The following is a 16,288-nucleotide window of genomic DNA, read 5'->3' as shown; positions in this document are numbered from 1 at the left end:
TGCCGACTACTTTCTCATCCCAGTTATTGAATATACCTTAGTCCGATGCTTTACCAACGAAAGAATTTCAATGCTGAAAAGCCTGGTACGTTTTAAAAAAATTCGTTTTAATAAAGTTACTAACTAATTTTTTAAAGTTTTATCAAAGTATTATTTACAGTCAAAATGAACAATTAAATATATGGGGTTCGATAGCCTTATTTTATAGTTAATTAAAATGTCTAAATTTATTATATCTTTTGGATATCAAAATTAAAAAACAAAGAAAGTCTAATAACACAAGGCTGTCATCATTGAATGTTGATAATTAAATGTCAGATATGGCGAAAAATTACAACTGCTCTAAATCCATCTGTTTCAACCGAAAGGCCACTATTAGAGAATATTGCTAATTCTCTCAGTCGCATATCTACTTTAATGGAACGTTTTTGTGGATCCACTGAAAGGATCGCCAGTGCTCTTGAGACAGCAACAGCTACTAATATCAGTAAATGCTAAAATAATGTGTAAAAATAAATGTGGGAAAATACTGTTTATTTTAGTTATATAACTTACAAAAAATGAATTTTTCTTTGGTAAATAATTGTTTCTTAGTTATTGTTTAGCTCATTGAAATTCTCAAACGGGGTCGTAGCAAAGCAGGAATAGTTAGTGGCGGATGAAAACTTTTTGGGGGCCCAGGGCTATTTTTTATTATGGGCTTCGCAATTTTGGGGGCATTGAAATAGAAAAGATTACTTTTTTTGTATATGTACATTTTGGCGCAGTGGCACATAAAAAAAGGCCTCCGGGGCTCTAGACCTCCTTTAATCCAGCATTGGGAATAGTTATTCAGATATTAACTTTGTTAAGTTCATATTTTTAAAAAACAAAATTATATTTAAAAAATTCAAATTACAGTTTGTTACTTTATGTATGTGTGGAAGGAAACAAAATGAACGTTTTTTTATACAACGGCAGAAATAAAAATTATTTAACAGAAATAAGGTTTTAATAATAATGTGAAATAATGTCGTTGTACCGTACCCAGTGCTCGGAGTTATTCATCAAAATATGATTGAGAAGTGTTCAAATGTTTCCTTTGTACAAATATTTAATTCAATATAAATACGTAGTTTTAAAATGTTTTAAACGCAGTCAGTAACAGATAAACAGGCAGTTACAGAATTGCAAAAGATTTTTGCAGGAAAAATTTTTGTTCTTTTAACTTTGATTATGCTTTAGCTACACGTATAGAAATTTTTTTGCCAAAATATATCTTTTTGAAATAAAACAAAAACGTAATTGGGGTTTTAGTGATTTATATTAGATTTAATTAGTTAGATTCAATTAATAGATTAGGACAATATATATTAGAATCCATATATAATTAAAATAACTCAAAATGTTTCATACAATTCAAAACTATTAAAATACGTTAAAGTCTACGATTAGCAAACAAATAGTTTTTTACAAAGACTCTTCTTTCCTTACCAAGTCGGGTTTGGTTTGTTAGTCTTCTGTCAGGCTGATCATTATCTTCATTATCATCATCGTTATTGGTAAACACAGGTAAAATATACTGCAAGCACATTGTTGGAGTATACTGTAACGCTCCACCACTTTTATGTAAACACCTCCAACGATTCTTAAGACGTCCGATGCATCGCTCAACTTCACTACGTGCTTTTCGGTGAACTCGGTTAAAATAAATTTCATCATTGGTGATGCTTCATGGTACACTATACGGCACACGATACGGAGTAATAATGACAGGTGACAAGCCATACCCAGAGTCACCAAAAAGAAAGCCTGCAGTTGGATCTAATTCTAGCGTCTGTTTCCGAGTAGAATTTGCAAAAATAAATGCATCGTGACATGAACCAGGATACTTAATCACAACATCTCTAAAGTTACCATCTGGATCAGCAACACCTTGACAATTTACAGCAGGATATCCTTTTCTAAAAAATGCGCCAAAATATTATAAACAGGTTAAATAATATAAAAAGAAAAATCTGAAATGATGTAAACAGTTAAGATGTGTTGAGTGTAATGTATTTTTAAAAGTTACAAAAAAAGAGTCTTTAATTTGCCCAGATAATATTTACAATTATATTATTAATTTGTATTTGATCTAACATATGAAAACACACAATAACGAAAATAAAGACAACAAATAATAATAATGGATAAAATTGAATGATGATTTTTACCTCCAACTAAATGCTGGGTCATCATCTCCAATGGCTCCTTTGATAGGTGTCATTGTATCATCAATTAGCCCAAGAAGCCCTAGGGCTAATTGATGGTACAATGATACTTATCAAGTCTTTTATTCAACGTTATCATCACAAGGTGATAATAACGTTGAATAAAACACTGACAAAATTCACTAAATATTCGACTTGTGCTGGACTGGCTGATTCCTTGAGGTATCACCTACAATTATATGAAATTAAATGTTAGCTAGAAACAAATCTTAATAGTATGCTATTTATACGTAGAGTTGTAATAATGTCATTTACAACAACTTTTGGAAGACGAAACTTTTGATGACATTCCACATCATTATAATCATTCAAAACAGTACGTTTAGTTTCACGCCAATTTTTATCTTGCCCTTTTGCAGCTAGAATTATTGGAATATCCAATGTGACTAAATGATATTAAAGTATTAAATAAAATGTAAATAGTATTCCATAAATCTTTATTGAACTAATGTTAAGTATACAATAAAAAAATTTTGATTTAGAAAAAGTTAGCAAAACAATGTTTTTTTATTATCTTTAAATAAAGTTATATTATATTAAAGACTTTTACTATAATTATTGATAATATTACAAAACTTTGATACAGCTATAAATTTCTTGACTTACATTTTTTATAACTTTCTTTTTTAATAATTATGTTGAAAGTAATAATTGAAAATAAAATATATCTGACAATAAATAGAAACATAAATATATAGAGAGAATAAATATATAGTTTTTGGAACTTAATTCTCTAAGTTAATACATTATAAATGTGTATTAATAACCATAAAACTACTAAACCTAATATTGTAACGAACATAAATTTATTGAATTTCATATAAGGACTAATATTAAGAATATAGATCTATGAAATATGCTTGTTCTAGTGTAGAAGAAATAAGAACAGCAAATAAAAAACATACACAAAAACAAGTTTCTTTTAGTCAACATTATTTTATTACAGTTATTTTATTCACAAAATATTTTATCACCATCAATACAATTTTTGTTTCTAATTGTCTTGATGCAACAAGTAGTATATTTATTTGATTCCAGAGTTTGCATTTTATTTTGATGCAGAGTTTGCAAAGAAATGTTTACAAAATAATATTTTATTAAAGATTTGAAAACTCAATGCACCTCTACAAGAATAGATTGTAGATTGACTGCCAAAACAATAACATTAATTTACCATACCTTTATTTGTAGAAACACAAAAAGAAATATTATTCTAATAATCTAAAAATTAACATAATTTTTAAAACGTGCTAATAAATTATGTTATTTTTTTTACTTACAATAAAAAATACTCAAAATGCATAGACAGAGTATGCTTCACTCTTTAAATCTAGAATTAAAAAAGGTGAATGAAATTTTTAAACTTAGTGATGCTTTTAAGGTTCTTTTCTTCTCGGGCCTGTTCAATGAGGCCCTGGGGTGCGTTTTTTCGTCTCATCTGAAAGCATAACAAATTCTGCGCGCGCATCAAAAATAATATTACTGCGAACAAAATAAATCGGGTCAGTAAAAATCGGCCCAGCAGTTATTGGCAATGAATTAAAACAACGGTACAATACTTTGAATAAATTGGAAACAAACATATTATTTGTAAATTAAAATAGTTTAAAATTAGAACTAACTTAGAACTATTTAGTTTTATAAAACCTGTCTGGAAATAGTTTAGGAAACAAACAGTAAATAGAAAAACTAAAAGTTTAATGATCACAAAAGAACTAAGAAATTCCTCTAAAATTAAAAAAATTTTAATTTTTAATAATTTATCTTCAAATAAAATATTGTTTCAAAATCAATACGGATTTAAAAAAAAGTAATTCAACCAAACACACTATACTCCAAATTACCAGCAATATTGCTAAATCTTTTGAAAAATCTTAATATACGTTCGGTGCTTTCATCGATTTATCAAAAGCCTTGGATACCATTGACCACAAAATCCTATTTAAAAAAGTAGAATATTATGGACTTAAAGAAAATATTTTTATGATACTTAAAAGTTATTTAAGAAACCGTAAACAGTTTGTTTACAGTAATACAATTGTCACAATTCCAATTTATTAGATATAACAAGTGGGATCCCTCAAGGTTTAATACCAGGACCTCTTCTTCTTCTAATTTACATAAATGATCTCCCTAAAGCCTCAAATTTAATGACGGTCATGTTTGCCGATAATACTAATCTCTTTTTATTTTAAAACAACATAACATTATTCCAAAATATGAAAATTGAATTAAGAAAAGTTTCTGACTGGTTTAAAATGAATAAGCTGTCACTAAATGTTGAAAAAACTAAATGGATACTTTTTCATCAATCTTCAAAAAAAATAATTTACTGCCTCCTGTCAGGCCCTTACTTTTTATTGACAAAATTCAAATAAAAAATGAACTACTAACATTTTAGGAATCGATATTGATGAAAATCTTAGTTGAAAGTATCACATTGAATTGTTGTGCAACAAAGTTGCTCGAAATATAGGGGTAAATTACAAAGCTAAAAGTGCTTTAAATAAACACAGTTTAACACTAGGTACGTGACAATTGCGTTTTACGGAACCGAATTTTGTGCTAAAATTTTGTGCCACGATTTTCGCAGTCTCTTCAAAGTTATCGTGCTTGAGGAAGGCTTTCTGAAATAACTTTTTAGTATTTGTTATCAACATAGAGTATTTTTAGAAAGAAGTATAGTTGAAGCTTATTATTAATTTGGTTTTAATTATACTCAATTGATATATTACCGAGTTTATTGATGTCAAAGTTTTAATTGTACTTCTGTGGTGAAATTAATGTCCAGGATATAGTCTATATTTTATCTATTCAATTTTTATTTTTAAGTTATTCATTTATCTATGCACCTGCCAAATTTCGTTGAAAAATATCATGTAGCAGTCACCCTATTTCTTACTGCACTTTTGTTACCTAGTTTACATTTTCCCTGTTGTTAGCGCGGGAGACAGAGGGGTCCATTGATTATTTGTATACATATATTTTTTTTATATATATAACATTCATATTAATAATATTATTAGCAATATTTAACTTATTTCATAAATTGATATTATAAACCTAGATACTTTATAGTGAAAATATGATTTAAAAATATGTAAATTTAAACGAAATTGTTTTATTAAAAGGATTTTTAGTAAATAATAAAATAAGACTTAAATTTTATATTTCATTTAGAAACAAAATGGAGAAAGAAAATAAAGGTTTCACATAGTATTTCGTATCATATTCATAGTATAATTTATATATGAATCAAATTAGTTATGAATCATATCTAATTTGAAGTTTGAACGTTGTCTTTATTTAACAAGGAAAGCCTTTAGATTATAACTTATAACTAATAAATAAGTTATTTTTATATAAATTTATTAAACTATTTTTAAATTATTATTTGGCCACTATCTAAACATTTATGTATAACTTAAATATTTCTTTCCCTGTTTTAGATGCTCCAAGTTGTGAAATGGCGTCAGCCAACAACATCAGTTAGTTACTTTCTTTTTTCAATAGCACAGTAGTTATTTTTATTATATATATATATATATATATATATATATATATATATATATATATATATATATATATATATATATATATATATATATATATATATATATATATATATATATATATATATATATATATATATATATATATATATATATATATATATATATATATATATATATATATGTATGTATATATATATACAGATGACTTACTATATGCAAATTTTCATATTACTTTTTAAAAATAAAGTTAATTTAATTTGTTTAGATGAACTTGCTTTACAGAGGATCAGTCAGTTATATCCCTATTATATGAATTAATTTAGTATTTAGTCATTTACTATTAGTTTTCAAATACAGTTCTTTATTATGCCTATGTAGATTGTTGTTAGTTGTATTTTTGTATACCTAATTCTTACATTTTATTAAGTCACTTTTTTTTTCTGTAGACAAATTAGAACAACCAATCAGTAAGTTTAGTTTAAATTGTTTTAGTTACTATATCATTTAAAAGTATTTGTATGCTGTGTTAGTATTCCTTGTTAGCTTTGAATAAATGTTTTGATTTAAAATTGGTATTTAGGTGAGTACGGCCAGCAGATACGTAAGTTTCATAGATTTCTATATTTTTCAACATATAACTAATTGATACATCATTACAAATATAAAATTCAAGTAAATGTTTTAATTTAAAATTGGCATTTAGGTAAATATGGCAAACAAATATGTAAGTTTTGCAGGTCTCAATATTTTAAAGTGTGTATTTTGTTAATACATCATTATATAGATATTATAACTCGAAACAAGTGTATTTTAAAGTTGAAATATATTCCATTCACATTCCAACAATTTTAATTTATTTTCTTTATCTTTAGCAAACCTTACTTCGATAATTGGTGAGAGAATTTATATATATATATATATATATTTATATATTCTTACTTTTCGATATGATTATAATTGCTAAATAATTGTGAGGTTATGTTGAGTATTATTTTTTTATTTTTTAGTATCATCATCGTCCATTACTGTTGGCAAGTTTTATATATTATTATTTTTCAGTATAGTTTTAATAATAAAACAATTGTAAGGTTGTTTTGTGTATTGTCTTTTTATTTTTTAGTATCATCTTCATCAGTTACTGTTGGTAAGGTTTATATATATATATATATATATATATATATATATATATATATATATATATATATATATATATATATGTGTGTGTGTGTGTATGTATGTACATATATATTGTTAATTACAAATTTTATTACAGCCTAAATAATACAGCAAGTGTTGTGACTTGTTAAATTTTTTGATAGACGGCTCTGGCTTACCTTCACGTGGTGTCTATCGTTAAAAATGGTTAAAACAGTTTCATTTTTGGAATTAATTATTTTAATCATTCACTAAAAGCCAAGACAAAAATATATTGTATTTTCTTTAAAACAGTTTTATATTATTATTATTATTTTTTAATATTTTATTTATTTTTTATTTTGAAACAGGAAATTTGTTTGTTAACCAAACAAAATGGCTAGCTCGTTAACTATACTGTATGGTCCTTACTTCTGTTAATGTAATAATCACATGAAAGACTTTATTATAGGTTTTTGCTATACTTGGTTAGAAAGATGACATGTTTTTTACAGCCAATTGACTTATAGCCCCACATTAGTAGTTGTATAATTTTTTTGTAATATATATCCAATTAAATAATAATTTTTGGTAAGAAGTGGAAGGGGCATTAGAATGCCTCTATCTTATGACATATTTGGATACGCCCTCCTTTATACTCCACTCTCTTATGACCATAGATGCACCACTAATGTATCTTTTAATCTAGTGGAATATGTTTTTTACTTCTTTGTTGTTGTACTTTAAATATTCAATCAGATATTTCGAGAATTGAAACATTTTTTAATATTATAGTACTAAAACATCATCAATATATCTACTGTGAGTTTTACATTAACCTCCCATATTTGGTGGTTGTCTGGTATGAATTTATTTTTCAATTTATTTCCAATTTTTTAATTTATTTTTTAAATTTATTTTTCAAATTTTAAAAATAATAATTTTTTTTTTTAGGTTGGGTGGAGAGGTGGGGTTGGGGTAGGGGGGGGGTAGGCGGTGGGCATACGCCCCTTCGTAATAGAAACACCACTTTTATACGTAAGATTGTATAACATAATTTTATATTGTGTACTAATTTTACTCATTATAGTAAAGATATAAATATTTATAAAGTCGTTTTTGATCCTAGGGTGTGATACACCAATCGCCACCACACCCACCTCTATTGCTAACATTCACCTCTCGTATATTTTGGTGGTTTACTATAAATTTAAAACAACTTTTTTGTGTATTTATATTGCTTATGTATTTAAAAAAAAAAAAATTTCTGAAAAAAGTGTTCAGTTTTATACGGGCGAGGTGGTGGTTTGGTGCCCCTCTGTCCATCTGATACACCCGGTGGTTAGAATTTAACATAAAGTTGTAACCCACTCTTACACCTATCTTTTGACACCAAGATATTTGTATTTCGATAAGAATTGGCAAAGTTATGACAATTTAAGTGAAGAAAAACATTATTTTGACCACAGTTTCTTCAACAAATCCATATATAGAAAAATCGCTACTTAAACCGTCATAACTTTTGAACCAATTGTTTGATTTTGATAATTTTTTCACCTTTAAAATACTGTAATAATCCTCTTTCTAATGATATATAACATTATAGTATTCAAACAATTTAAAATTTTTTACTCACGTACCTATTAACACAATTATATTTTTCTTTAATCCATTGTTATATAAATTATGCAAATAATGCATGGGATAATACCATTAAATCTAAACTGCTACTTCTTTATCGCCAGCATAAGCATTTCTGCTCGTCTTATCAAAAATAAAGATCAATTTGCTCATGCCAGACCATTATTATTTCAAATGAAAATTCTTAATATTTATCAGCTGAATATTTTTAATATACTTTGTTTTATGTACAAATGTAAAACCAACGCATCTCCTGTTTTCTTTCATAATCTATATACCTTAACAGATAAAAATAAATATAACTTAAGAAATGATAATCTAATTCGACAACCTTTTTCTTTAACTAATTATGGAAAGTCATGTAATTAATTTCAAGAGGAGCTTTTCCTTGGAAAAATCAAAATATCACAAAACTACTTTGTAATTTTGAAAAATTTAGATTTTTCACATGAATGGAATTATCTTTCATTCAAGAAAAAAATAAAAGAAATTATTTTATCTTTTGAAGACAAATTTTTATATTTTTAAATTCTTCTGAAAATGAATATGAAACTTATTACATAAGTTAATATATAACAGTATATCTGATCAACATCTTAAGTGTTGAAAACAGTACTTTTTAAGATATTTTTGTATTTATATATAAAAATACCAAGAATTTCTTTATACCAGTTTTATTTATATGTTCGTACGAAATTTATGTTCTCGCTAATTATTACTACGACTTTTTTTTATTTTTTTAATTTTATATTTTATGTTAATTTAATGTACTTAATATTCACAAGCGGTTCTCGATGATATGACCTGAGGGTCTTTTGCGAGTCTCCGCGTTCTTATTACTGTTTTTATTTTTATAACTTTATATTTTGTTATATTTTTTAGCCATCGTGAAGCTCATCTTATTAGAATCTTCTGAAATAAATTCGGCTATCCAGTCAATTCGGTGGACATGGTATAAATAAGCTTCAACAAAATGCATATGATTTTTTTTCAAGATTGTAAGCCTTTTCATAGTTTCTACAAAACCACGGGTATCTTTTGCCTAGTGAGATCGAACCATTTTTTAACGAAGTAAGATTTATCAGCTCGTGCTACAGTCGCTTCAATAGCTAAGGGGCCTCAAATTATGCGATTTAAATTAAATTTAGATATTAAACAATATTATTAATTGATTCAACACATCGCGTTGGTATTAGAGTGTCTACCTCGTCTCAATTTTCTTTTCCAGTAGCCTCTTCGTTTGAATGAATAATTCTTTTGCATATTGGGATTTGAATGGGCTGTTATACAAGTGGAGTTTCATTGAAAGTTATTGATTTCAATTCTGATAAAGCTTTTTCTGTCATTTTTAAAGCGTCTACTATAAAAACTACAACTAAAAGATTTTTGGTTGGGTAGACTTCAAGCGTCTACCCTACCAAATGAACCTTCAGCAAACTTAAATCCAACAGATTTAAGAGCCGAGGGTTGCCCTATTATTATCCTCAGCAAGAGCGTAAACAGCATCAGTTCTGACTTTTATGACATCACTCCCAAGAGCCGTAAGAGTTGTATGCATAGGTCTTCTTATTCCAATCTAGAACAAGTCGACCAACAGGCAAGTATCCTTCGGTTAAATCTTTTACACCTTGTTTAACGGGAATATACCTGTTCCTAGTTTTTTTTAGTAGCCTCCGTTTGCTCTAGCTTTGTTTCGATTCCGGCATTTAATGCAGATTCCATAAATTTTACTGGCAGTACCTTTTTTGCTTTACGATACACTCTTGATGGAGGAAGAGATCGTGAACATCTAATTATGTTTAGATCAATGTTACAACTTTACAAAAAATTTACAGTTTCTCCAGGAACGAAATCAAAACTCTCGTGAAACAATATTGGATCAAGCTGTTTTTCATTAATTAAATAGAATGCAAACGGTTCTATAAGGTGGAATTTTGTCAAATAAAGTAAGTACTGGTATTCATTTTATTTCAGCAAGAAAGCTCGTGTATGCCATTGAAACTTCAAATTCAATGCAAGAAATATCTTTTTTAGTTGTTTTGCCTAGAAGTTTTCCTCTAGTCCCACGGTAAAATGTTCTGAAAGCTTCAGCAAAGCTTTTGAATAAACTCTTAAACCCCAACAGACTGGCTTTTAAATGAACCATTTGTCACAACGCTGCTTGTATCTAGTTTGATACTCTTCTAGCGTAGATACAATTTATGGCGAAAAGTTTCCCACGTTTTGATAGTTATTTTGAAATGTTATTTTCAATAGAACTGTTATCTTGTGCTATACGGGCGTCTTGAGAGGCAATTTGGTCAAACTTTTTAGTCTCACGGTCACAGAACCACGCTTGCTCAATATGAACTAAAAGCTTTTAAACCAAGTCTCTTGGAATTTTTTGAAAAAGGAAGGTCATACTTCCAGACTAGCTTACCATGGACATTAATAGCTTGTCTTGCAAGAAGCGATGGTCCAAGTCAATTTTCGCATTCGTGTAAACTAAATCTCCTCCCGCTTGACTTTCAACAAGGCCTTTTGCGATGCGGTAAAGACTTCCCAAAATTAGATATTCTATACGTGTTTTTAATTAGTCATACTAGGTTAGAAGTTCTAGAATTAAACTTAACATACAGCTGTCTTCTCGGTAAAATTCATGTCGAGAGATTTTTGGCCCTGCTTTAACGAAACGACAGGCTGGAGTTCCGAATGTCGGCTGCATTATTACTCGATTTTAAAATTTTTAACATCTCAGGATCCTACTTCATGAGACTCTTTTGGCAATCTCTGAAGATCATTGAAAGTGAGCTCCCATCGCAAAGACAACCACCTGTTGTGTGCCTCAGCCCAGCTAAATGTATTGGCCAACTTAAAAGTGCGCTCTCCCGTTTTGATAGGTTTATTTATTGCTTTTTTTTGTTAAAGATACAAGCTTAGTCAAAAGATTTGCTCATCCACGAAATAATTTTTGATTCAGCTTTGCGATTATTATTGTAAAATTAAACTATGAACCCTGCGTGATAGAATTCAAATTTATTAAGAACTTATTCAGAATTTATTAAAGAATTTGTTGATCCTGTTGTTTTGTTTATCAATTAATTTTACTTTTTGAAGGTTGTAAATTTAGTTTTAGGTTAGGTATCAAGTTTATCGCTAAATTTTTTTTAACTTATTTCACCATCTAAGATTAATTTATTTACCTATTCGTTAAATTCTAATATATGCTGATTTGGTGCTGGTTCAAAGTAATGACCTAATTTTTTATCCTCTTTAGAGAAGCTTTTTAAGATTTCTTTTGCATGAGTGTCTGTGCTATAGGTTGTGATTTTAAAAAATGCATCTAACTTTATTTGACATTTTACAAGAAGATTTTAGATTTCTTTAATACTGGAGGTGCTGGTGCTGGTTTAGTAGCTGTTAGGTTTTTTAAACCTTCCTGATTTTGATCAAAGCTTATAAATTTTTCACGTAATAATTCTTTGAGATCTTTTAAAGCTTTTTCTGTCACAGGGTTCATCATTTAGTTAAACAATAAATATAATCAGATGTTATTTTTTAATATTTTGAAAGCTTTGCGTATTATTGAATATGTGTCTCTAACTGAGTGATATGCTATGAGCGTAAAAAAAAATAAAAAAAAAATTATTTCATGAAAAAATAATATATTATTATATATATACGCAAAAGGGAAGGTATACTAAGGAAGACAAAAAACGATTCTCTCGTTGAAGTGACGACAAACAGCAAAGAAGAATTTGAAAAATACGTCAGTGAGCTTCGAGGGGCAAAATGGACTTATCTCCGAGGAAGATTTGCAAAAGTTGAATATTTGATTGCTTCTTAAGAGAGTATTAACAACTATGTATCTATTCTTAAAAGTGGAAAACCAATGAGATCTGGTATCTTCAAAAATTTTTCTGTAAAATGCTGCAAGCATATATTTAATTTTAGAGGGGTGAACTTGTATGAGGATATCAATTGGACGCCAAAATTGATGGTAGAGACAAGCAAAGTTCTTAAACAATAATATAAAGGCTATTGTTTAAGAACTTTGCTTATCGATTCATGCAGTTCAGCTAATTTTGTTTAAAAGAGGCCTCCATAAGCTTGCCTATGATAGCCAAAACGAGCTCGTCAAAATTGTAAATGGAAAAAATCAGCCTCATGTTATTCATAACAAAAATAGCAAAGTAACGAGCAAATCGGATATAGAAAATGCCTAAAATACAGCTGATGAAATTTTTCAAAAAGTTCGTTAAATGTCTATGGAGGAGCAAGACCAAGTTAATAGCTATCTTTAAATTTGAATAAATTGCAATAAAAACTTATTTATATTGTTAATGAAACATTATATTGTTAAAATCCTCAACATCTACTTGCTCTGACGCATTTAAACACATTGATGCGTCCATGCGTTGAAAGCATTACTAAAGTTTCCTTTTTATCCAACTTTTTTAAGAGCTGTTACAGTTTTGCTTTTTACATTCTGGTCAGCTTATTAAAACCCATCTTTATCCACACGGGCATTTAAGTCTAATTAACTTGTCAACGAATGCGTATTATCGATTAACTCTTATATACAATTTTATTCAGAAGTAATGTCTACTTTCTTAAGCCATTTTGTAATATACCTATGTTAACCATCAATAACAGCCGCGTACGTAAACCTTATTGTATTTGTTTTAAATAATCCATAAATACAATGTTGTGATATATATTTAGCTATCTTGCTTTTTTATTAATATCAAACTTCAAGATGATGATAAGCGCTACTAATAGCAATACGATTACAAAATATAAAAATATTGCATGGCAGTCACATAACTTAAGAAGAGCCATAACAATTAAATATTATAAACAATATACTATCGCAATATTTTTCTGCGCAAGAAACCAAACATAAATCGGGATTAGTTTTTCATCTAAAAATTAAACGTTCAATTTATAAACATGCTATGAGGCACATTTTATCCGGTTAAGTTTATTTACCGGTCTGTTAACCATTTGTTTACCGACGAGACTTATTAGTCCTGCTGGAAGTTAGTGCTTATGCATTTCAGTGAGAATGTAAATTGTTGATACTTATTTATAGAACTTAAAAGATATACGTTCTTATATCTTAATATAAAAAATATTATTAAAGTCATTGCTCAAAAGCACATATCTTTGTTTACAATATGTCTACTAAAGCTTGCAGTTCTAATAAATTTTTTTCTTGACATGAAAGTTGTATGTCATTAACCTTAAATATGTTTATGCATTGGGAGTTTTTTTGGTAAATACTTATTATAGTAAATAAATACTTATGTTGTTTTGATGAGTTTATATTGCAATTTTATGTTGTAGTTTTGTAAAATTTGTTGTGGGACTTATATGTCCCGTCAGGTGTTACTGACTCAAAATTGACAAAAAAAATATTAATCTTTAATCTTTAGTTTTTTTATGATTATATTGTACTTTTTTCATATTTTTTTATTAGTTCAATAAAAAAATGTTAAACAAAAAGTTATTTACATCACAAGAAACTGCTTGCGACATTATAGAGAAAACCCCTAATGATTTTAGCGAGGGCATAGAGTCAAGTGATTCTGAAGATGAATGTACACCAGATGCTCTAAAATTACTGGAACTTGTCAAAAATGAATCAGAAATTTCCAACGATTCAAAAAATAGCATGGAAGACATCAGCATTGACCAAGAGGATAATATTGTTGAACAAGATCGTAAATGGACTAAAAAAATTAAAAACCAAATTGAAACTCCATTGTTATCTCATGAAGACCCGATCAAAGACCATTTTTCTGATTGTCAAAATCCTATTAATTACTTTTTTTCTTATTTTGTCAATGAAATACAACAGAACATATTTTATCAGACCAATTTATATATAACACAGAGCATGAAGGCTGTTCTAAATGTTTCATTGCAAATGTTTTTCCATTATAATTTTATTCCTCTTAAAGAATAAAATTATAATGGGTTATCATGAATTACCATCATGGACAAATTATTGGAGTTGACTTGTCAGTACCATCTTACTTCTGCTACAGTATGGGGCTCACAGTGGCTAGTGAATTTTAACTCAGATAAAACTCAAATTTTTTCAACCAATCCTTATCGCAATAAATTAGATCCCTAAATATTTATGAACGGTAATGTACTCAATGAGTCATCTACCCTTCATCTTCTAGGATTAACTCTTACTTCCGATCTTTCTTGGAACCATATATCAAATCAGTAGCAAAATTGGCATCTGCTAAGGTTGCATCTCTTTATCGAGCTCGACACTTTCTTACTCCGGATTCTTTACTCTACCTCTATAAATCTCAAATACGGAATACTGTTGCCTTATCTGGTGCGGATCTTCCAATGATGCCCTTTTTCTTTTAGACAAGGTTAAAAAAGAAATTGTAAACATAGTTGGACCTGCCCTTGCAGCCAACCTTTAACCATTATCACATCGTCGTAATGATGCTTCTCTTTCTCTTTTCTACAAATACTATAATGGGCACTGCTCTGAAGAGCTAGCGTCTCTTGTGCCATCTACTAAAATTCATTTTCGTGTTACTAGTTATTCAAGTTAATTAAATCTCATCCTTTTTCTGTGACTGTTCCTAAATGCTCCATAAACTCTTATTTGTCTAAATTTTTCCTCAAACATCAGTTCTTTTGAATTTGTTTCCTTATACTTGCTTTTCTGGTTCATATAATTTGCAATCCTTTAAGTTGTCTGTAAATTGCTATCTTGCTCTATAATCTTCATCTTTTCTCTTCCAGTAACCTCCAACTCTAATTACTGGTTGCTTGCAGCCTTGTTGGAAGCGAAGATGTTTTAAAAAAAAAATTTGCATCAAGTGTTCTTCCAAGAAATCGTTTCGCTCAAATTCAATGCAATATTCATGTGAATGATAATGCTGTTAAAACGAATAATAATAAGGAAAAAATGTACAAACTAAGACCATTGATTATTCAACTAAACTCAAACTTTTTAAGTTATACAATGTATCTCTACGTGTTAGCATAGATGAAAGTATGATTCTCTTCAAAGGTCTGAGCAGTTTAAAATAGTATATTCCAATAAAACCTATAAAAGGGGGTTTTAAATTGTGGGCAACTGCTGAGATAGATGGATATATGTATCATTGCCAAGTTTATCAAGGTAAAAACAAAATTCATAGTGATGATTTAATACCCAAGCATTTTGGATTAGATGCATCTGCCGCGAAGCAACTAACAAAGCCTTTGCGCGGAAAACATCATCAGGTCTATTTCGACAACTATTTTGCCACTGTTTCAATAATGGAATATTACAACATAAAGCCTATTGTTGTGAAACAATACTTTCAGACAGGAAATACTTGCCAAAAAACTTAAAATGTGATAAAATGCTTCAAAGAGGTGACTTTAACCATCGGGTTTCTGCTGGAGGATTGGTGTTTTACAAATGGAAAGATAACAAATCTGTGACCATATTGTCTAATTTTCATGGAACAGAACATGCAACTGTTTTAAGGACACAGAAAGATGGAACAAAAAAAGATTTTAATTGCCTTGTTTCCGTAAAAGATTACAATACTTTTATGGATTGCGTTGACTTGGCAGATCAGTTGATTTTTTCATATGGGTTATAACGCAAATCCGAAAAATGGTGGCATTGGATCTTTTTTGGTTTAATTGAAAGAGCATCATGTAACTCATTTATTGCATTTAATAAAATTACCGGAGCTAAAATGAAAAGTCTTTTGTTTCGAAGAATTGTAGCGC

At 28.6% G+C, this 16,288-nt stretch overlaps 1 protein-coding gene across 1 annotated transcript; it reads right to left on the bottom strand.

Annotated features, from left to right (window-relative positions):
• Positions 1-1,347: 1,347 nt before the first annotated feature.
• On the bottom strand, positions 1,348-2,638 carry LOC136085131 (uncharacterized). Its single transcript, XM_065806437.1, has 2 exons — positions 2,196-2,638; positions 1,348-1,943 (listed from the first exon to the last, which is right to left on the bottom strand). Exons 1-2 carry the CDS (start codon positions 2,246-2,248, stop codon positions 1,712-1,714), a joined length of 285 nt encoding a protein of 94 aa, XP_065662509.1. The 5' UTR covers positions 2,249-2,638; the 3' UTR covers positions 1,348-1,711.
• Between the last annotated feature and the right edge of the window lie 13,650 nt (positions 2,639-16,288).

Source organism: Hydra vulgaris, chromosome 09, assembly GCF_038396675.1.
Source record: "Hydra vulgaris chromosome 09, alternate assembly HydraT2T_AEP".
Classification (NCBI taxonomy): Eukaryota; Metazoa; Cnidaria; class Hydrozoa; order Anthoathecata; family Hydridae; genus Hydra; species Hydra vulgaris.
Note: the sequence above shows the minus strand (reverse complement) of the source record. Positions and strands in the feature narration are given on the sequence as shown.

Bases quoted from the DNA above. Each gene is read 5' to 3' on its own strand.
- LOC136085131 (XM_065806437.1), bottom strand. From the start codon at position 2,248: ATGACACCTATCAAAGGAGCCATTGGAGATGATGACCCAGCATTTAGT. The intron at 1,944-2,195 runs GTAAAAATCATC...CGCATTTTTTAG, and splicing joins GACCCAGCATTTAGTTGGAG to AAAAGGATATCCTGCTGTAA.